The 23090-nt window shown below is 47.9% G+C and overlaps 1 protein-coding gene across 1 annotated transcript; it reads left to right on the top strand.

Moving 5' to 3' along the window:
• The first annotated feature begins 688 nt into the window (after positions 1–688).
• Positions 689–23090, top strand: ccdc186 (coiled-coil domain-containing protein 186). Its single transcript, XM_062474618.1, has 16 exons — positions 689–823; positions 1982–2970; positions 3971–4097; positions 5082–5210; positions 6508–6720; positions 7528–7647; positions 8251–8355; positions 8982–9080; positions 10089–10175; positions 10289–10431; positions 11395–11650; positions 12004–12193; positions 13154–13234; positions 13496–13733; positions 17835–18054; positions 20217–23090. Exons 2-16 carry the CDS (start codon positions 2003–2005, stop codon positions 20298–20300), a joined length of 3060 nt encoding a protein of 1019 aa, XP_062330602.1. The 5' UTR covers positions 689–823; positions 1982–2002; the 3' UTR covers positions 20301–23090.

The following is a 23090-nucleotide window of genomic DNA, read 5'->3' as shown; positions in this document are numbered from 1 at the left end:
AAGGGCGGGGTTTGAAATCTTTTTAAACTTCAAAAAGCGCCATTGTGTCCATAATCAGCAAAGCGCTTTCATTGCATATTATCAATGTTGTTGAAATTACATAGTTATGTTTACAGTGATTTATTGGGGGGGACAAATCATATTTTTCCCAGGATTGGGGGGGTCGTGTCCCCCTGTCCCCCCCGGGATTTCCGCCCATGTGTAAGATACAAAACAAGGTAATAAACTTAGCATAATATGAGCCACTGATAATAGAATTTGAGCCACTGTGTGAAACAATTTTGTCAAACTGGATCATTTGGAGTAAAATATGCCAGTGAAGCTGGGACAAGTTGAGCCAAAAGTTTATATAGGCTGTAGGCTACAGTATGTATTTAAGTATTATTTTATGAAATTATTTAGAGATGACAAGGCATTAGAAAGACAATAGGTTCAGTTTCCTTGGGTGATCAAGAGAACAACAAGGCAAGTAGCAAAGTGTGTGGCTAGTTCTGTTACTAGATGGTGGTTGTAGAAATACTCAATTTGAATTGGTCCTTTTTGAATTGGACAGTTGCGTCCCTCTAATAAAAAAAAAAAACTACTAACTTCGCGGACCTTTAAATTTAACGTCAGCCCATTTCACGGCTTTCATTGGTTGATTGGTTATCGACGTTGTTTCTTACAGTGCCAGTGGCCATATTTGTTGATGTGTCACCTCAGTAGCGACTGGTTTCGACTACCCAGCTGGACAAGCCTCAGTCAAGCGAAGCTAGCCAGCTACATATTTCCAGATTTATATTCTCATCTACATAAACGTTATAGAATGGATTTATCATATAAGGTTGGTGCGATTGTTACGAACGTATGGTTTTGAAGTATCAACTCGTGCTAGGTATGATCAAATCTACCGGTGTGGGAGGTACTGTAGCTAGCCTAGCTATCTAGCACTAGCCTAGCACTACTTAACGTCGTTAGACGACTAGCTATCTCTTATCTGTCAAGCAGTGGTAAATGGTTAGCCTAGCCAAGTCCATGGTCAATAACCTTGTATTTAAAAGATCGTGAGTTAACTAGCTACCCAATCTTACACTCTACGTGCACATTTTAGACAATGCACATCCACGTACCTTAGCCCGGTAGTCACAACTAGCAAGTTAGCAAACCCCAATAAACAACAAATGCTTCAAGTTAGCTTAAAATGCTAACAAGCAAGACTGGAGCAGTTTTCTAGCATAGATTGTCAGAGCTGAATGGTTACTGTAGCAATTTGTGTTTGTTTTTGCATGCCTTGGTAACTAAACGGTCGTTATCGTCGCTGCTTGATGCAGCCATAGCCGACAGCTACTGGTGCACCTTACAGATCATCGCCGAATCTGGACAATACAAGTGTAAACGTCAGCAAAGTTCAACACTGTCCAGGGGCCTCTTTAATGTTGTGGTTAAAGATAATTGCAAAACTAGAGTAAGTCATTTTTTACTGACCTATGCTGTCAGTAAGCCTAGTGCTATGCAATGGTGATTAATTAACTGAGGACTGTTGTGCTGGGCAATATTCATCTATTGGCTTAGTCTGTTCATATGCAAGCAAGGTAAGGCCTCATCCATTTGTGGAATACTGGCCCAAGGCGGTTGGCAGTGGCACTCCAAATAATTGATATTACGTTTCATTCATTTTGTGTGTACATAATGGCTGACATTTTAGATGTATATAGAGGAAGACTGGTATGGGTGTAGCAAGCCCACACCCAACTGAGTTTCACAACCTTTAGAAAAAGGGTGGAATTAAAGCTATATTGCTATTGTGTCATTTGCAGCGCCACACCTCTCTGTTGCATGTGAGTCTGTGTGGGAGGGTCTGAGAGTGAGTATTGTGATGTTGGCTTTAAATGTGCGTTTTAGTTTCATTCATCTTAGTCTGGCCCCATCTCCATCTTACCTTCTCTCATTCTCTCTTTCTCTCTCTCTCTCCTCTCTTATGTGTCTCTCCCCCCACCCCCAGGTGTGTAGCTGAAGGAGACCCATGGACCAGTCTGATCCCCCAGCAGGCAGCCTGCCTCAAGGGTCAGAGGTCACGTTTGCGGGAAAGATGGAAGGAGACCACCACGTTGAAAGTGGAGGGGAAACAGAACGGCCTGGTCTGGAAGATGGCACAGCACCAACATGTAACGATGCAGAGCCAATAGAACCAAGGACATGGATGCAGACAGACGCACAGACAGACACCCAGACAGAGCCGAGTGTCCCAGCTAGGTGTGGAGGTGACCAGGAGCTAGACACCACCTGCGGCAGTGAGACAGCCTCCATTGAAGACGGTAGGACTTTACCTGCTCTTCTGGATGGAACGGGTGGTGTTCTGGAATCTTCCCCCACTGTCTTGGATGAGGTGGTGGAAAGCTCCTCCTCTGTTCTGGAGGGAACAATAGAAGCCTCCACTTCTGTGCTGGGTGGTGTGAGAGAATCTCTCTTGGCTCCTCTGCAGGACGTGCGAGATTCCTCGCCCTCCGTCCTGGATGGTTCTACCGAAACCCCCCCCGCTGTTATTGAAGGAGCCGGGGAAAGTCCCCCTTCCACTTTGGAATGCTCCACCGAACTTCCTTTCACGACTGCCAACTCCACACCTGACTCTGGGGTCTCAAACGGTCTTACCACGCCCTCGACGCCCTCCAGCCCTGACACCGCAAGCTCTGTGGCCTCCAGCCCTCCTACCAAGAACAGCAAGCCTCCCCCACCTAGCTCCTCCAGCCCATACGACACGGACTGCAGCCGCAAGCTCATGTCCCAGATCCAGCGCTCGCTGTCTCAGGAGTCCCTCCTGGATGAGTTGGAGTCAGAGCTGCTTGCATACCAGCTCCCGGAGGGAGGAAGAGGGGGCGGAGGGCGCCATGGAAACCCCCTCGTCAACGGGCTGCAGACGGACCCGGAGGGTCACATGGCCTTTGAGAAATGTGTCCAGCACAAGTACGCCCAGCAGGAGAAGGCTATCAAGAGGTGAGATGATGGCCTTGAGAGCAACTGTTGGATGCTCAAGAGCCCATTTTACTACCAATGCGTTGTTGCGGCACAGCAGGCTTCATGTATTACAATGATGAACGCAACTTCTCTGTCTCTGTCCCTGATACCGTACATTGTGGTTATATCATCAATATAATGGGGATGGATTTGGTTCGGATACAGTCTTTAACATTGAAATCCTGAGTGTAGCCACTCGGTATTTCTCCTGGATTCATGTTCCGAGGACGGTCTTCCATACAGAGAAACAATGTTTGTAGAGAAGCTTAGTTCCACCCCCATGATTGGCGCTGTAGGCTAATCCATGTTCCTGTTCTGGTGCTGAGTCAGTGATGATGCACAAGGCCACCCAGAGGGTTGACAGGCGGTGTGCTGCCATATCATCAACCATTCACGTCTGCTATCTGATCAGCCCCAAGGTTGTAGCCCTTATAATGGGTCCATTCAGCTGCTATAGGATTAACCCGTGTGCTAATCTCTTTAGCAGACCTACGGTAGTCTAGTCTCCTGGACATGAATGCAGTGATGCTTTGAGCAAATAGCCATTGTTTAAATTGTATGTTCTGATGAATTCCACTTGAAGTGACCCAGAAATGTAAAAGCAACCACTAACTAATATAAGTGCTGTTGTCATTATCAGGTGTAGCTTGTAAGAAAAGTCCAAGGCGTAGTTACAGACCCCTTTTTAGCTTGTTGTTTCTTATTGAAGACTTCAGGGTAGAAGTGTTGAAATGGGTAGTTTTCACTTCATATAATTCACAAAGGGCTTAGGTGCCTGCCATAATCCTGTTTTATAAACCCTTGAATTCTGTTCCTTGCCTGGAGGTCATTGAGGTAGAGGTTCATATTACAGGTGTAAATATTCAGGTCAGATATTTTTGCCATATTTCTGTAAAGGAGCCACACGTGTTGATCTCCACAGGTAAGACTGATTTGTAACCAGGACATAGTTCACTTTTTGGATTGTTTCCCCCTTTAGGCTGCTGGATGAAAATAAGAAACACCAGGAGCTGATCCTGGGCATCTGCTCTGAGAAGGACACCATGAGGGAGGAGCTGAGGAGGAGAGCGGAGACAGAGAAGCAGCACATGGCCACCATCAAGAAGGTAAGCGCTACTAGTTGGAACCTTTCCTGACGAACGTAACATTTGCACAGTGCACAAAGCAGAAAATCGACAGGTAAATGTATTCACATGAATGGGTCGCTTGCTGTGTAGCATGGTGATTGCAGCCAGCCCGATCGACAAAGGACTTGATTGTCCATCTATTTTCATTCCAATTCTGTGTCATCTTAACACTGCCCACCATTCACCGTTTCCTCACATTAGTAATCCAGTGTTTCCTCCTTACGCTCTGTGATTGGTGGAAGGCAAATTGTTTTTGTGTTTGAGAGCAAATCTTGTCACAGTGTAATTACTAGCTAATTTAACGGTAGCGCTGGCCCTGCAAACCGGTAATAATGCTCGCCAAACAGAGCCGTCTGCTCAGAAGAGAGCTGTGATTGTCATCTGCAGCTGGCTGTCTGCAGCCAGCAGGAAGCTGACACGCGTTTGCCAAACACTGCAGGTGCTTGTCAGGGTAGCGCGTGTGTGTGCGCGCGCGCTCACTCGCTTTGTTCCAAGCCAAGGCTTATCAGCAATCTGATCCCCATGTGACCTTTGCATGTTATTCAACGCATCTGAATGTTATTCAACGCATCTGAGGCCGTCGTAGAAATGAAAATATGTGTTTGAGTTCCTCATACCGGCCTACCTTTTTTAATGAAACATGATTTGGGTGTGTGTTGCCATCTCTGAATGATTGCATTGGAGACAGAAATGATGAGAAACTTTTTTTATTGGGCTATAATATAGCAAATGCAAAAGGTTTGTTAGAAAAGAAAAGAATATGAATATATATATATATATATATATATATATCCATTTTTAGATTTGTAAGTAACTTCCCTTAACAAGGAAGTCTGTCTGTCCCATTGGACATAATCACATTTTTGGTTCTCAGTATTTTAGTGACTGTCATACACACCTGTTAGGCGGGCTCCCCTGGGTCTGCCAGCTCCAGTCTAACCTGCTGTATGACACTGTCTTCAGTTTGAGGCCAGGGTGGAGGAGCTGTTCAAGGAGCTGAAGGAATCCAGGGACAAACTGGTTCACCAGGACCAGGCAGCCAAGGGGGCCCTGCAGCAGATGCAGAGAGAGATGGCCTTCCGCCTCGAACAGGTGAGGGCATGGTCTGCACATCACTCCTCTCACCGTCGTAACCGTTTTACACGCTAAAGAGTCTAAATTCATGGCGTGTTCTCAAAACTGCGGCGCTCTCAGCTCTGCGCTAAAGCAGTCAAGGTCACAGACCCAGGTACAGGCACAGGCAAGTGACTGTGTCGTCTTTAGTTTCAGTATTTGTACACCTGATTTTGAACTGTCAAGCTACTGTGCTCCAATGGCTTTTGGAAAAGGAACACCTTCAATTTCACTGTCCACTGAACTCTAGGAAATGGATCTGACAGAATTTCAGCCCCCCAACCCTCCATCTGAATATTTACCTCAAACATTGTGTGATGCCCTCTCGCTTGTAGACAGGTGATCTAGAAGATTAAACAGATTAAACAGCCTCCCTTGTTTTGAGACGAGAACTACACCGGCTCACCCCTCTACTCATTACTCTATCTCTCATTCTCTCTATTTTTGTCTCCCTCTCTCTCTGGTTCTCAACGGTCTCCTCACTCTTACTTCTTGCCTTCAAGCAACCCCTGAGAGGAGGGTTGCTTCTGAGCTCTCCTCCTTACATGGAGACACTGAGAAAGGGGATACAGGGAGTCAGAGAGACTGCTGACATTCAACCTGTCTCTCTTATACCAGCCATAGTCTCTGTGGTGGCGAGTGTGTGTGCAGGACAGGAGGTACGAATCCACCGTTCTCCTCCCTTCGCCTGCGTCGTCTGACACATTGAGGAGATGTCATCCTCATGAGAAATGAACACACCTGTGTGAGAGCCACTGGCTGTCTCAAGGCCAGCGGTCAGCTAACACAGGGAAAACTTACCGTCCAATCAACGAGGGTTTCCATGGGCAGGGAAGAGTGAATGACCAATGACTGCATGTCTTCCTAATTTATGGATAGAAGCAGACCATTCAATCACGGTATGCTCTGGCCCTCCTTTCGCATGGTGTGATACCTAACAGACTTGTGTAGAATTGTTAAATCCCCCCCCCCTCCCCCTAGATATTGCAGCTCTTAACCATGCTTTACGAGGCAGCTATTTCACTTTATTTTTATTTTTACCACAGCCGACCCCTCTTCGTTTATCAAATGAGTTTATACTTTCCGCTTTTGGCGTTCACATTCAAGTCTTTCATGAAGGACCTGCAAGATAAGAACGTGATCGGACAGATAAAGGAAGACCCCTGTCGTCCTCTCCCGTCTCGACAGACATGTATCTGTGCCCAGATGTGACAACATTGGGAAACCTTTAACGCAAAGTCACACCAATTTCGCCCCCGTCCCCCTCTCCTCCCAGGCGGGCAAGAAGTGCGAGGAGGCGCGCCAGGAGAAGGAGTCCATGGTCATGAGGTACGTCCGGGGGGAGAAGGAGGCGCTGGACCTGCGCAGGGACAAGGAGTCCCTGGAGAAGAGGCTGCGGGAGGCCAGCAAGGAGGTGGACCGCCAGGCCCTGAGAGGCAACCAGCTGGCTCAGGAGAAGGGCCGCCTGCAGCAGCTCCACGAAGCCAAGGTAACCACGGGCAACGGCAAGGCTCTCGCTACGCGGCGCATTCTTTAGGTCACACAGACGCGTGCGCGGGATGCGCGCAGCCAGCTGGCCCCGATGCAGTCACTGAGCACGTCCCCCTCCACAATGTTAGTAGGAAAATACGCAAATATTCAAATGTATAACTCACAGACACCCCCCCAGCCTGCCAGCTTGTATAACTGTATGGTAACGCTGGTGTAGGCCATTGGGTCATATCGCACGCACACACACACACACACACACACACACACACACACACACACACACACACACACACACAGACAGAAGAGCGTGATCGGTTTACTGGGGGGAAAGGCAGACTGCAGGGTGTATTGCCTGGGACAAAGGGTCACTACTGCTGTGATGAGATGTTGGCACAACATTTGACTCATGAATCATGTTTTTACTCACCTACACACAGCTGTCAGGGTCATTATAGAAAAATAGAAGAGCTCGAATTTAGAGTTGCTCTCCTCTATGCAGTGCTCTTAGGTGACCCAAACAGACAGTAGAGTTAAATTAACTTAATAAACCATGACAGTACTTTTGACTCGTCTTGCTTAGTTTTGGCCTACTTGAGAGGTGGATCTCCAAGACAAAATAGCCCATGTGACAGAGAGGAACTTGGGATGAAGGCATGTTATTTGTGCATTGCTGTTGCCGCCTCCAAGTCAACGTGGGGTCAGGACTAAGCCCCCCCCCGCCCCTCCTCTCTGTGTCTGTCTGTCTGCGTCTGTCTGTCTGTGTCTGTCTGTCTGCGTCTGTCTGTCTGTGTCTGTCTGACCTCAGGAGGGAGAGGTGAGCAGACTGACCCGGGAGCTGGAGAAGGTGAAGGAGGAGATGAACTCTCACCTTATCAAAGTCAAGTGGGCCCAGAACAAGCTGAAGAGCGAGTGTGATGTCCACAAGGTGAGTGGTCTACAGGACATGATGGTCTACAGGACATGATGGTCTCCACACTTCTGCCTCCAGTACAGCATGTACTTAATCTCTGGGCTTGATATGCTGATTAGAAAACAGTCCAAATGGTTTTAAACCATTTTATATTGTAATTCAAATGGATCCAATTATCCTTATTTTGTTTTGTGATGTGTTATGGTTTCTGGAGGAAGGTAAACTAATGCCTTTTTAAGTGTCCATTTATGCTTCAATTGAATTGGGAGTTGCGTAATGCCAAATTGCTGTCACAATCCAGATGAAAGTTTTGTGATAATGATTATAGCTCAACTGAGGGCCCTTGTTAACTGGCTTATTTGGGAGTGTTATCATAAGAAATGATCATCTTCATCCTGATGTGAAACTGGGGCACTGAGAAATTGCTTTGAGGAAATGTGCAGACGAGACGTATTATCATTGACACCCTGGAGATAAGTGTGTGTGTGCGTGCGGGTCTGTGTGTGCGCAGGTGTGTGTGCGTGCGGGTCTGTGTGTGCGCAGGTGTGTGTGCATCTCCTACTGTCGTAGCGTTTGTTCCCCACACGGCTGACTGTGTGTTCTCCCACGCCGCCTCAGGAGACGAAAGACAAGCTGAGGGAGACCACAGCCAAACTCACCCAGGCCAAGGAGGAGACGGAGCAGATCCGCAAGAACTGCCAGGATATGATCCGCACCTATCAGGTGATGCTTGGTCTCAGTGTGGCTGGTGAGAAGCAGACCTCCCTGCCTGGGGCTCTGCAGCCTGGGGCTCTGCAGCCTGGGGCTCTGCAGCCTGGGGCTCTGCAGCCTGGGGCTCTGCAGCCTGGGCTCTGTGCTCCTCAGTGTGGCTGGTGCGAAGCAGACCTCCCTGCCTGGGGCTCTGCAGCCTGGGCTCTGTGCTCCTCAGTGTGGCTGGTGAGAAGCAGACCTCCCTGCCTGGGGCTCTGCAGCCTGGGCTCTGTGCTCCACTAGAGGGTGGTACGAGGCTGTGGCGCTCTCCCTGGCTTATCAGTTGCCGGCCACAGACTGCAATTTGTTTGTGTCATCGCTTTGATGCGTTTCATGTGTTTGATTTAAGGAGCAGAGCTATTGTCATTACAAACCTTTTTGAATCAGGAACGCGTTACCTACAAGGTCAATGTGCTTGTTTAGTTTTTTTTTTTTTTTTTTTTTCATCTGTCACGCCTCCCTTTTCCAAGCGTTCTCTGTTCAACTTTGATATGGTCTTTGTCTCGTTCCCCTACGCATGCATCTACCGTTCCCCCTCCTTTTTTTGTAACGATCCTTCATTGTCATCCTCGACTTCCTGTCCCTCTCCATCTTGTCAGGAGTCTGAGGAGATCAAGTCAAACGAGCTGGATGCCAAACTGCGGGAGACCAGAGGACAGCTGGAGAAACACAAGCAGGAGCAGACAGACCAGCTGGAGGTACCACACACACACACACACACACTCATAACAGACGCACACATAACCACAGAGAACCCCCCCTTTCACAAGGCCAAGGGAAAACACACTTTAAATACATGGTCCTGAAAGGATCAATATGAAGCCACGGGTCGCTGCAACAACAACCCAAAAGACATCACCCGTTGTCCCTCTCTCCAGTCTCTCTTTCATCCAAGGATGCGTTGCCATGACAGTTATAATATGGCATGATTTAAAGGCCGATTGTACGCTTATCGATACAGTAGATAGACGTGGATATAGAAACGGTAGATACATTCTCTCACAGTAGAGAAAGTCATAGGAGCTACGTTACCATTTGTAGGGTTACATTTGGGGTGTGTGTTTTCTCCCCCCCCCACTCCAAATACCCCACTGAACTACTGGTTTGAATTCACCTCTTGCTTCACCTTGACTCGCGTCGGGCCGTTGTCAGTATCGATTGAGCTTCCGCCCAAGTTTCATTATCAACCCTCCTCAGGCGTCTTCCGCCAGCCAGTCAGAATCCACACGGGGGCCCCGGGCGCTGACTGCCTCGTGTCGTGTCTGTAAACAAAGAGTGCATTCACGCCTGAAAAGGGACAGAGCTAAATCCGATTTGACGGGGACGAACATGTTTACTGTACGTCCCTGTGCTGGTCGCCTTGTTTTGATGGTGTTTGAAGGTGAATCCTTTTTGAAGGTAACTCAAGTGATGAAATGGCAGTAGCACTTGTGTAAGGCCAGGTGGAACATCTCATTGAACCCAACAACAACCTGTCATCTAGTCTGGGTTTTTACAGATTTACGGGAAACATCCAGCATGCTTTAATCACTTAATCACAATTCTGCTAAGAATAGTCTGTATAATTAGTGACGTTTTCTATTGAATAGTTTTTGTGCTGTGAGAATACTGTACTGTACATAAAGGAATAGTGGGAAGAGAGTGATTTTCTATTCGAGCTATTCATTGGTTAAAGTGAGTCATCTGTCTCAACACCTGACTGACAGATGCATCGAGTGAAATCTAAGGAGCTGGAAGACTTGAAGAGGACCTTCAAGGAAGGAATGGATGAGCTGATAACTCTACGAACCAAGGTGTGTGTGTGCGTGTGTGTGTGTGCGTGCGTGCGTGCGTGCATGAACATGAATGTGTGTGTATAAGAGTGTGTGTGTGTCTCACACACCCGTCTGCCTCTCTCCCTCCTCAGCTGAAGTGTCTGGAGGAGGAGAGACCACGCTGGGAGGATGAGCTCTCCAAGTACAGAGAGATCATCAACAGGCAGAAGGCTGAGATCCAGAGGCAGAGAGACAAGCTGGGAGAGATCACCTCCCTGGAGGAGCAGCACCAGCGGTGAGACGTGAAGCTCACTCTCTCTCACACACACACACGCATACATACACAAAACACACACAGTCTCTAAGATCATTCCTCGCTCCAGCACTTTTCTCACATTCATTCACCAACACATACTTGCACACTCAGACGCACACACACTCTCTCTCTCACACACGTCCAGACACACGCACACGTTCCAACTCGCTGTTTGTCGGCAGTGGCTGCCACTCACGTTTGAAGACGGCCATAGGCTCCTCTCCTCGTTTGCCTGTCTTAGCAGAGTCCACTTTCCACATCTAACACTCAATAATTCAAGTGTCCCAGGAGATGTGACGGATGTGACCGAGGTTCGTGCTGAACTCCACTTCAAGTTGGTCGTGGAAGATGTGCCTAATGAGGAACCGTAGGAATATTTTCGGCTCAGAGAAGCAGTCACCCGTTTTCTAGTGCTCATATACCGTGAACATGTCACCCTCACCAACATGGGTCAATTCAGCTGTGTACACACGCACGCACGCATCTCTTCACCTTGACCTTGTGATCACACCTGGGACGTTGTGCGTGATGACTCTGGGTTCTCTGAAGGAGCAGTCTGTTTTCATCCTAATTGGTCTGACATCACCGCAAAGGTGAGCGTTGTCCTTGGTTGGATATGCGCCCTACTTTCACGTAGCCAAGCTCTCCGAGTTAGGTCAAGGACAAATGGGACGTAGAACCGAGAGGAACTTGGGAGAAATGGGCAGCACACATGATTGTGTGGGAGAGCAAGTGTGAACCTTAACAACATAGCTTCATCCTGTCTGGAAGTTAGACATTCCATTTTACTGTTGGCTATTATAGTAAAACCATGAGCCATTCAGTTTATTTATTAGATGGTCCGTGACAGCCTGCAGACCGAAAACACCTGAGGGAACGCCAATGTTACTATTTGTACACTCACTCATTCACTCGTTCACTCACTCACTCTTTTTCTCCCAGTGATGGACAGGAGGTGGCCGCTCTGAGTGAGGAGGTGGACAGCCTCAACGGTCAGATCACCGACCTCCAGCGGGACGTGCAGGGCAGCCGGACGCGCGAGGCCGAGCTGCTGGGCTTCACAGAGAAGCTGACCAGCAAGAACGCCCAGCTGCAGTCAGAGAGCAACGGGCTGCAGTCCCAGGCGGACCGCCTCAGCGCCGCCTCCAGGGAGCTGCAGGAGCGGCTGGAGGACACTCACCGGGCCCTGGCCGAGCAGGTGAGGCCGCCGCCGTCGAGGTCCAACGCACCGTTCGACGCGGTTGTTGTTGTTGTTGTTCGTGCCGGCCGGTGTCACCTGGTGGATAGCCCAGCTGACGTGGGCAAAAACGATGTTCTCAACCTTGTGGGTGACTCAGAGAGGGCTCTGTGCTAGCAGCTGTGTTTTTAATGTCATAAAAAGAATATATATATATACAAATAGAATCCTATATACAGTTCATGTATAAAACGATAACGTGGATTAAACCTCAATGACTCTTGCTACTTGCCGTGTCAGCAAAAAAATTTTTTTTATAAAAAAGTTTCTCAAATGTGCAAGTTGTAACTGCAGCGCTTGTCCCCCGGGTGCAGACGGAGCGCCTGAGGAGGGAGGAGTCTCTGAGGCAGGCGGAGGGCCGTGCGCTGCAGGAGGAGAGGGACCGGCTGCAGGAGGAGACGGCCCGGCTGCAGACCCGCGTGGGCGAGCTGAGGGACGAGCTGCAGACCCAGAAGAGGAAGCAGGCGGCCAACCTCAAGGACCTGACCAAGCAGCTGACGCAAGGTCAGGATGGAACCCCCCGGAACCCGCTGAAGGGAACGGCCATGTCGAAACGGACTGGTCTCGTCCCATTCAACCCCAAACTAAATGATGCTCGCGTCGAACTCCTCTCTGTGGTTTCCGCTCGAGCCTCGGTTTAGAAAAAGCAGGTCGTACGACAGCTAAACAGCCCCCGCAAGGTGACACACATTCCACCAGGACTTCAGGCAAGGTCTAAACCTGCATCCTCCAAAGAAAAAGTATCTCGCTAGTGGCAAATCTATATCCAATTCAGACATATCTACAGTGTGTGGTTATATTTCACCGGACCGTGTGTGTGTAGTTGGTTGGTGTTGCTGTAGTACACAAGTCTAGGCCCCTCCACGCTAGCGGCTGCAGACTAGCGCTCGGGGCTGTTGTGAGACGACTCCTGCTCGTCCAGATTGAAGGATGGGAGGGAGAAAAGGGGGGCAGTGTCTCGGAGCGAAGGATGATGGAGGAGGAGGATGAGGAGGAGGAGGAGGAGGAGAGCCTCGGGACCCGTTTTACCATCGCTAGGATGAGAAAGGACGTGGGGTTATTTTTAAAGAGCTGCCGTTACCTCGACCGCCTCTCTCTGGGCACCGATGTTAACGAGTGTGCTTCTCCGAGCTCTGCTGGAAAAGCTTTTTACTTGTAATGTGGTCGACACACGGGAAAGGTTCTCTGGGGAGGCGGCGTTGCCGTCGCCCGCCAGCTCGGCCGTAAACGTTTGGCTCCTGGGTAAGCGCGCGCACCACGTAGGCTGAGGCCGCACTGCAGCGGCCCCAGTTTGAACCCCCGCGTTTCCTGTCACGCTTCGCTTAAATAACCGGCCAACAAACCGTGACAAAAGCCCCCCCCAAAAATAGACCCCCCCCACCCAAAAAGCCGCGTTGTCTTGCGCGTGGTTGTCATGCTGTGTGCTAACCGGCCTTGTCGTCCCGTGTGTCTTGTCGCCGACAGCTCGCAAGAGGCTGGAGCAGCAGGAGAACGGAGGCTGCGACCGGGAGGTCAGCAGCATGGGCAGCCGCTCCAGCTCCTCAGGTAAGCAGCCGGGACGGCTCCCTCCAGGGTTCTCATCCGAGAAGGAAGGGGAGCGCGTGTTTCATCACAACTTGGGGGGGGGGGGGGGGGGGAACATACATGTTCCGTCCCTTTCCTTTCTCCTCCCTGTCCGTCCTTCGCTGTCTCATCCAACAAAAGAAAACCAACTTGACAAGAGATGAAAAAAGAATGGCAGAATAATGCGGTCTTTGTCTACACCGCCAACTGTGTTTTCTCTTCCTCCTTCTCTGATGTCACCAGGTTCCTTGAACACGCGTCACGGAGGAGGAGGAGGGGGCGGGACCCTGGAGGAGCGCTCACCAGAGAGCCAATCGGGTTCCTCGGTGGTGGTGGTGGACAGCTTCCCCGAGGTGGACAAGGCCATGCTGGTGGAGCGCATCGTCCGCCTGCAGAAGGCCCAGGCCAGGCAGCAGGAGAAGATCGAGTTCATGGAGGACCACATCAAGCAGCTGGTGGAGGAGATCCGCAGGAAGACCAAGTGAGTTGGAGGAGCACAGACCGGGCGTGGAAGAGAGGAAGAGGAGGAGAGAGATCGCAAAAGTCTCCTTCACACTTGACGCGTGAAGAATGTGTACCAGAAGGATCATGCTGAAGTTTAAACGTGCGCAACGGAATTGAAAAAGAGGCCCTTTTAACTATAGTTAAAGAAGCACGAAGCTACTAGATGCTATCAGCTATTTGGAAGGCTAATATGAGATGTATTGATTTCCGTAAGTCGGTCTGGCTTTAGCGGCGCAGCTCTTTCACTGACTCTCTGTCTTGCGTCATGATGCTAAAAATAGCCCAAGTCCCCCCCTCCCTCTCTCAGGGACCTGTGTTTACAGCTGTGTGAAGGTTTTTTGGCAGGTCATTGTCACTCACACAGGGCTGTCTTCCTCAACCCAGTCTTCTGGTGTGACAGACACATCATTGAATTATTGCACTCGCGTCCCCCCCCCCCAATAACCCTACCCCCCTAAAAAAAAAAAAAAAACACTGCAAAGTAGAAACACAGTCATGCATTATGCATAGGCTGCATGCAAGCGTGTGTACTCACAATCTCATTCACTCTCCCCCCCCCCCCCCCCCGCGCCTCACGCACACACCTCCATCCCCGTATTCTGACAGACGAGGGTTTGTCGCAGCTATTTATAGCAGCCTGGTCCAGGGAGATGGAGACGCCAGTGAAGACCTTAATGATGTGGTATCCATATTCATGCCCAGCAGCCTAGCCTAAGCCAAAGAGACGGCGTCGAACGCATCACTAGCTGGAGGACAGGCCAGTCTTGTCTGTGTTTAAATCCCCTAAGAGGCCTAAGGAGTCCGGGGTGAGGCAGGGAGAGCTGGGGGGCAGCCCTGACTGGTTTGTTTTTTCCGATGGAGGGAGGGGGAGATCGGTAGGTTTTGAACTTCCTGTGACATCATGTTTCAAGAGTTATCTCAGGACAGGCTTTATTACGGATCCTTTTTGCGGATCCCTCCACGACTTCTCATCAGACCTCGAGACCCTGGGATTTTCCCACCCCGGCGTTTGACTAATTTGATGCTGTTGGAAGATTTCTATGTTCTAAGATTTCCATTCTATAGGCTCGGAGCAGAGCCATCAACCGCAACCTACATTCACAAGTTAAGAAATCGAGGCCGAAGCCCTCGACAGCCGAGCTTAATTTAGCTTGGTTTAATCTCTGCTGGTGGGAGGCATCTTCATTCTGCAATGTCGATGTGAATTTGTCCTTTTTGCCTTTCGCTCCCAATCCCTCCGGGGGTCACGAAAGACGGGGGAGGGTGTCTGAATGAGAGAGGGGGGGGGGGAGGGGGTGGAAGGTGTGCTGTCCCCCGGTGTCGTTTCTGGGAGCTAGACCTTGAGCCGTTGTCGTACAGAAGCAGGTTGCCCTCGTGCGTTTCCCCTTTTAGGATAAACAACGTGATTTATCCCAGCAAGAAAGGCCCTCTGGTCCTTTCACCCGTAAACATGCCATCGCCCGGCCACGCCGTTGAGTTATCCAGTGCCACACTGGCAGAGGTGAAGCCCGGGGGATATAAAGTGTCCTCGTCCTCGCCATGTCTATCTGCTGCTGTCCCTTGATGCATCACGCAAACACCTTCCCCCAAGGACAACGTGGGGGCCGTAGATGAAGCGTTCAACCTCCAGTTGTGAGCTTTGTGTTAGCATCGAGGCTAAAGATCCTTTAGCTGTTAGACTGGGATTGTGTCGTCTCTAAGGGAGCAGGCCTCTGCTTGGCAGAGGAGGGATGGCTGTTCCTCCAGAGAGATTTTTTTTCTCCTCTTTGATAGTGATCAGGATATGATCAGGATAATCTGTATTGCGAAGGAGGAACGGAATCAGCCATGCAAGTCATTGGGGGCCGGAAAAAAATCGTTGAGCTCAATTACACACTTGGTGTCGCAGGCAAGGTTATTCTAGATCCCATCAAGCAAGGATAGCTTGGGTCTGCATTAGCAACACTTTCAAGGACAATGTTTTTCCGATTGCACGATGCATGATTCGAAATCCGTGCCGTTTCGGTGGGAAAGCCAACTTTTCACTGCCTTCACAATTTCGATCGACTTAGTTGATCTCGAAGCTTTCCCAGATTTCGAGAGAAAAGTACGGAGGTTGCGGAGGCCTCGTAAAGAACGTCCTCAGCTGTGGACGGACGGAGACGGTCTCTCTCACCCCCAGATAGATGCTCCCGGTGCACAAGCCTCCAAGCGTGTATGTCTTCCCCTCAGGATGTCCTCCATGCTTCTAGCTGCATTTCACGCATGGCTGTCCTCCTGCCCTTGCTGCTGACCCCCTCCACTGCTCGTGATTGGAAAAGGCACACCAGACACATTTGCAGTCAAACACGTACACGTGCGCTCCGACACATGCTTGGTGGTGAGCCAGCCCCCTCCCTGCACCCCCCCCAGCTCTGCATGCCTGTCACCTCACCAGCCAGCCGTTTCTTTTCAATTGTTGTCACTTTGTTTGTTTTTACTAACACTACCGTGATGGAATTTGGGGTCCGAAATTGGACCCCCAGAATTCGAGGGTAAGTCATGTTATCTTGGTGTGACTGTGTGTGTGCGTGCGTGTTTTGTGGTGATCGCTTGCTTCTTCTTCTAGTGCTCACATAGCTTTCATCTTTTTGTTGTTTAGACTGTGCTTAATAACTGCTGTGTCTTAAGAGTTGTTGTTTAATATGTTTTCAGTGATCCCTCTTGTGTTAGGATAGTTTGAAGCACATTCTGTCCCAGTGTCAAACGAGTATATTCTTGAACATTTTGACATTGTTCATGCACATGTTCAAATGCTACAAATTGAATTTCAGAAGAAATGCCTTTGTTAGTAACACATTGCGCGTAGATTTTATTTCCAACAGTTCTTGAAATCGTAGCTTTAGCTAAAACTGCTTTTTATCACCTGTCATTACCCCATCAGCATTCCTTGACCATGATTCATCAACGGTTTCCAACGGAAGTGTGTTTACTTGAAAATTGAAACATTTCATGAAGCATATTATCCCCCCTAAAGAGCTTCATCAATACCAAGAAGGGAGCTTAAAAGGTTACCTGGGTTTCCTGTCGAGCATTTCACCCTCAAAATGTTACTGACTCATCCGCGCCATAGAATTGCAAACAAGTCTGGACAAAAGATGGGATGAGATGGAAATATCTCTCTCTCCTCGTCCTCCCCCTCATTCTTTTCTCTCCGTGCCACTTCACACTGTTAAAAAGACTGGAGTGTTTCTCCTTAACTGTCCACTGCATAAGGAAGAAAAACTAGAAATGGAGACACGGGGCAATGAAGATTTCAAATGACCATCGCTGTTAACATAAGAACTCCATGGATCCAATTTCATGTAAATTGAGCTTTTATTACTCGGCGGGTTTTCGGAGGTAGATCTCAATATAAATATGTTCATCATTTAATTAGGCGAGGGTTGTCTTGCAAGATAAACCCTGAACCTTTTTGTCCACTTTCAAGATGCATATTCCACACTTGATTGAAGTGACTTAAATCAAACAAAAGAAAGTTATTATATTTATATATTAGTATTTGAGGGTATCTTTATTTTTTATATGTTCCAGTGTTTTGGAAATAAGTTATCTTTATCTCTTCATAGTCCAAGATATTAAAACACACACACACACACACACACACAGACAGCTGATTTTAGATGGAGGATTGGGATAAATGGAGGTCCTAGCAGCCCACATTAATGCAGTGACCCTGCTTCATTAGTGAAAGAACCTTCTACCCCATAAACTGTGACTGGCACGGTGCAGCCATTAGGGCTCTGATTGAATGTTCAGCTCAAAATAGCGAGCGGATGAGACTACTACCAAACGCAGTCCTCCCAGTTCAGCGATAGTGTGTCGTTTCCAAGCAGGCGGGTGTGTCTGTGAAGGAGGCACACAGTGTTCACGTTCTGTTGCTTCTAACGCATCCACAAGCAGCCTCCCAAGTGTCTAGGTTAGGCCTCCTATAAAATTAGTTTCAGCAGGATGTGCTTTTAGTCTGATTGTGTGTGTGTGTGTGTATAACCACAGTAGACTGTTCAGCTAGATGGCTCAGCTTGCCTGTAACGTTGTCCTGTGTCCTCCTCACCTGCAGGATCATCCAGAGCTACGTGTTAAGAGAAGAGACCGGGGCTCTGTCCACGGAGGCCTCAGACTTTAACAAAGCCAACCTGAGCCGCAGGGGCGGCATCATGGCCTCCCTGTACACGTCCCACCCAGCCGACAGCGGCTTGACCCTTGACCTCTCGCTGGAGATCAACAGGAAGCTGCAGGCCGTCCTGGAGGACACGCTGCTTAAAAACATCACGCTCAAGGTGGGTCGCCCTTCTGTTCCCCGGAGGAATAAAAATGTGGACTCGGCATTGTGACATCATCCTACACGGTGGGGGCTCCCCCCTGTTCGTTCTCTGTCTCCGAGCCTCTCTCTGTCTCTCGCTCTCTCTGTCCCAGCCTCTCTCTGTCTCTCCCAGCCTCTCTCTCCCAGCCTCTCTCTGTCTCTCGCTCTCTCTGTCCCAGCCTCTCTCTCTGTCTCTCCCAGCCTCTTGCTCCTCTCCAGTTCCTTGTTAGTTTATCTTTCTGACTGGGTGACAGTCATTGTCTTTCTCTGTAAACGTGCTGGGTTCTTCTTCCTCCCTCTGGGCTTCTGTACCGAGAGGTGCTGCTGCTGCTGCTGTTGTTGTTCTGTCATACTTGGCCTGGTCTGAAGCCGGCACTCTGTCTGTTCCACCGCCTCCTTCCTCCTCTTGAACCAGGCAAGCAAAAGGTGGTCAACGTGCCTCTCTGACGGACATCATCTTGTAGGTTTGTTGTCAAGGAAGAATTCTGAAGACGCTGGATACTCGAATTGTCAGTATTGCCTGGATTAATACAAATGATTTATTCAGTATAGTGAAGGTACTTAACAGAGCGCTCTGTGACCAGTCTACACGTAACCTAAATGTCGTTCAGCTGAGTGATGAGGATCCCACAACAGACACAGTCTTGTATACACTCACAGCATCTGGTCATTCTAAACAACAATCAATCATTATAAACATTGAACACACTCTTCTCCACAATGGATGTCTTAACAGGAAAAAGGTGTTACCCTTTACACATTCCCAAAAACTCGTAACTCTCAAGTCACCCAAACTTTGTGTCTCCTACCCCCCTTCGGTCAAACAAACATTCCCCTAAATCCTTCAACCCCTTTTAACCTAAATCCTTCAACCCCTCTTGACCTAACTCCTTTTCTGCAAAATGTAAGCTAGTCTCAGGATGTTTTTTAACAATGAACAAAGGAGCTTACAATTCAACCACAATTAAAACACATTCATTTGACATACAACCTAAAGTTCTATTACACTGTCAGCAAGCGTCCATTGGTATTGTCTACGGTACTGTCTGACAAGTTGGCAATGAGCATGCCCTGGGTTTTCAATGCCGGTTGAACAGAAAAATAGGGGCACTTTTCTTTTTGTCTGATATCAAGGCTTTGTCTGGGCTCTCACTGCTCAGGTTTCCTTCCAATTTGTTTGCGGCCCTGAATTTCATCCGAGCAAAGTGCAGCCCATTTTGTTGAACTGAAAGTAATCCTAACCTTATATTAACATCACATTCTTTGACAGGCAAGATGAGTGTGGTTTTCAAGCAGTGCATGACTGTTGACATATTTCTACTTGCATGCCTTGGTGATGGTGTTGCCAGGGCAGAACTCACACCACCATCAATAAGCCAGACATGTTGCACAGTTTTCAGTCATACCCCTAATTTCTTCACCCTCAAACCCCTTCACACTTTCTACCTGTTTTTGGTTTCAGCATTCAGCCAGTAAGCACTTTTTAACCGAGCAATGTTAAAAACCACAAATCTATAGAGAATAGAGTTTTACACGCAGCCAAAAGAGATGTCTGGGCAGCCTAGTCAGGGAAACTCCGGTCTCTACCGGTTAGATTGAGGGTTGATTCTCACTCCACCAAACACAACCGTGTTAACGGAGAATTGACACTAAGGGGCTTCCCAGACCTGTCCTTTGTCGCCCCGGGGTGCGGCATTTGATGAGTACCAGTATGCTGAGGGAATCAGACGGTTCCAAGTAAAAGCACAGCGCAGGGAGGCATTGATCTCAGGCCGTAAGTGTCTTCCTATACCCACTCACTCCCCCAATCCTTTCTTCTCTCTCTGTCTCTCTCAGCCTCAGAAACTCGTTTCACATATACACTCTTTTTACCTCATTTAATGCATAGCCCTCACCCTCTCCATGCCTCTCACTCTCTCTGCCACTCTCTTCTATTTTCAGTCCAGGTCTTCTGACCTAGAAAGCAGAATGGAGAGTGACTCCAGATGATCCTTTGTAGAATCCAACAGCCAGAATATTTGCAGTTCTTAAATGGGTCAGAAATTCTTATTGATCTTCATCTCTATCTTCTATGTCTGTTTCTCTCCCTCTCTCCCCCCCCCACCCTTTCTCTCTCTATTTCCGCTTCTCTCTTTCCAGGAGAATCTTCAGACGTTGGGGGCGGAGATTGAAAGACTAATTAAGCAGCAGAGAGATCCAGTCGACGGGGCAAGAAAGAAGTGACCGTGGGAGACGACGAGAAGGAGTCAGGGCCAAGCGAAGGAGTGGGGAGTCCCCATCCCTACTGTTTGTGCACACAGCTAGACGGGAAATGAAGGCCTCACAATCGCACACACATACACACACACACAACATGTATTGTACACACTCAAACCCTATAAGAAGGACAGAATTGAATGTTTCAGTGCCAGTAGCGCCTGTATTTCATTTGAAGATGATCTTAGCTTCTGTCTGGAGCGTGGTGGGAGGACTGGGCCTGTCGAGATGCCTTACCCCTCCTTCGGTCACGACCGGATTGACTTTCTGATCTTCCAGACAATGCATCATTGTGCTGTTGGACTCAACCAACACTACGCTCCTGCTCCGATACCAACACCATGCGTTGACCTCAACACTGGAGCAGCTGTTTTAATCATCAATCAAATAGAGGCAGATCCTGATGTGTAACCTTTTGGAATCCACCTTGACAAAGCTCTGTGGTTTTTTATCTAAAAATGAATGACCACTGACCAATCCATGCCCCCGTAGAATAGTGTGCAGAACTCTCCCAGCAGCCCACGAGGCTTGTCGGTCAGTACCGCCCCAACCTGCTCGTCATCTTCATGCATTTCCTGCAGAGTCTTGAGGACACACATTTCGGAATAAGTTAAGGGGATTATATTGATATTGCTAAAGCCAGTGGTTAATGCAGTTCACAGCAAGCTGCCGTTCCTGTCCTTCAGAAGTCCTATGTGCCAATGGCTGAATGTAGTTCTGAATGACGCCCTTCCCCCACCCCCTACATCCACCGTCTGCATACTGTTCCCCTGGTGAACCTAAAGTGAAAACCGAAGTCTGCACTTACAAGGTGCTAACCCTCCTCTCATGCTCGTACATGTGCATTTTTGTTACTGTCCGTCCGTACGTGGCAAAGCACATATGGATGAAATGTTGTTCCGAGTGTGCAAAACCTACATTTTAGGAACGTGTCGACACCTATTCCCCGAGTTTGTTTGTGTCCCGAGACAGAAGACGACCTCCTGTGAGCACCACACCAGAGAGACTTTGCACGTCATTGTTGTTAACATGAGGTGTTGGATCTAGGGCTGGTCTTTAGTTGTCCATTTAAATATGATTTATTTATTTGTTTCTCAACGTCATTTAAAAAGTTTTCACCGACGTCATGAAATCTGAATGTTATTTTATGTTCCTTTTGAGTTCACTGAAATCATGGAAGCCTTTTCTGTTCATTCTTTTGTCCGTTCACCGATTCCTATTTATTTGATTCCTTTTTTTTGTATTCCTCACGGTAGCTCGTGGAGACGAGCTGTAATGGGATTAGAATGGGAACTAGAACAGCTATTCTCTTAATGGACCCAGCAGAAGGAGCCTATGTAAATACCCTGGGCAAAAGTGCAATTATGCCACATAATTACGTTTCTCCCCTCCTTTGGTGTGTATCTTCTTACTATTGGTGTGGCTCACACACATCTGTGTGTGCATGAGGGTAGAGGCACATGTATGTTTGGTGTGTGTAAGCAGGTGCATGTCTGCGTGTGTGTACACAAGTGTCCGTGTCAATGCTTCTACATGATGGCCTGTCCATCAGCTGTCTTTGCTGAGGGCTATCTAGCCACACCAGGGATGTTTAGTCCACAAGGGGAAACATTTAGAAGGTAACCCAGCAACTCCAATACAAAGACCTTGACACCACACCTACAGCACATGAGCTAAGCTATGATCAGAATATTTTCCCTGATGCATTGATGTCTGATTCCCACACACACACACACACCTACATCATGTTGGACACTGACCATGATCACAAAGGAAATACGCAGTCTGTTTTTCTGTTTATCGTCCAAAATTAAACTCATGAGAGAGTTGCCTTTTCTCTCCAAACTAGTGATTTTTTTGGGGGTTGGATCTAGACCTTGGATCTAGAATTTTCTTCTCTTCCAAATGATTTGTTTTTGATTGGGTTTGGGATAAGTATGTTCGGAAGGAAATTCTATTTCCTGTAAGTGAACCAAGGCACAATTCAGAGAAAAGAATCAAGCTTCTTAACTGACATACTTGCTAACTTGGGACCCCTAGAAGTTCGATATCAGTATAAAACGCTACTTTGAGTGTGCAGTCGTGTGGTCATCTCTGCAGTACATGCCCAGTTTGAATAGGCGTGTCGCTAATTTTAAGAAGGAACATTCGAAAATGTAATTATAATCAAACTGATGAGGCTATATTTACATTATTTAAATAACATGATTTATTTTTAATCATATGTCGTCCTCTGCTCAACTCTTATGTTGTCAGTTATGTAGGCTATTTACTATAAATTTGAATGGAAATGTTCAACACACATAATCAAAACTAAGTGATGTAACTAACTATTACGTTACTCCATATTTGGTCATTTTTGACATTGAAAGGACTGTACTGTGAGAGCAGACCATATGTTTCGTTTTTTACTGTGAAAAGATGAATATGAGATGTAACCTGAAGCACGTGGGTGTATTTCATGTTTCATCACCCGTCCCAAAAACACACTCAATGAAGATATGTGGTTGATGTGAGTATTTAAACATTTATGTAAATAACTTATTCAATATGTTTCTCTTCTTTTTTCTTTTTTTATGTTGTCCAATATGCTACCGAAACTCTGTATATTCAAACTGTAATTATATAACACATTTGTAGATATGACATTTCTGTACAGTGTTCAAATGTACAAAAAAAACTATGATTCTGGATTAATTCTGTGTATATATGGTGTTTACAGGTACTAATAAAAGAGATCAATCTCTTTTTTCTTCC

Source organism: Osmerus eperlanus, chromosome 12 (genome assembly GCF_963692335.1).
Source record: "Osmerus eperlanus chromosome 12, fOsmEpe2.1, whole genome shotgun sequence".
In the NCBI taxonomy this organism is placed as follows: domain Eukaryota; kingdom Metazoa; phylum Chordata; class Actinopteri; order Osmeriformes; family Osmeridae; genus Osmerus; species Osmerus eperlanus.
This window is presented reverse-complemented; position numbering and strand designations above follow the sequence as displayed.

Bases quoted from the DNA above. Each gene is read 5' to 3' on its own strand.
- ccdc186 (XM_062474618.1), top strand. From the start codon at position 2,003: ATGGACCAGTCTGATCCCCCAGCAGGCAGCCTGCCTCAAGGGTCAGAG. The intron at 2,971-3,970 runs GTGAGATGATGG...TTCCCCCTTTAG, and splicing joins CAGGAGAAGGCTATCAAGAG to GCTGCTGGATGAAAATAAGA. The intron at 12,194-13,153 runs GTCAGGATGGAA...TGTCGCCGACAG, and splicing joins GACCAAGCAGCTGACGCAAG to CTCGCAAGAGGCTGGAGCAG.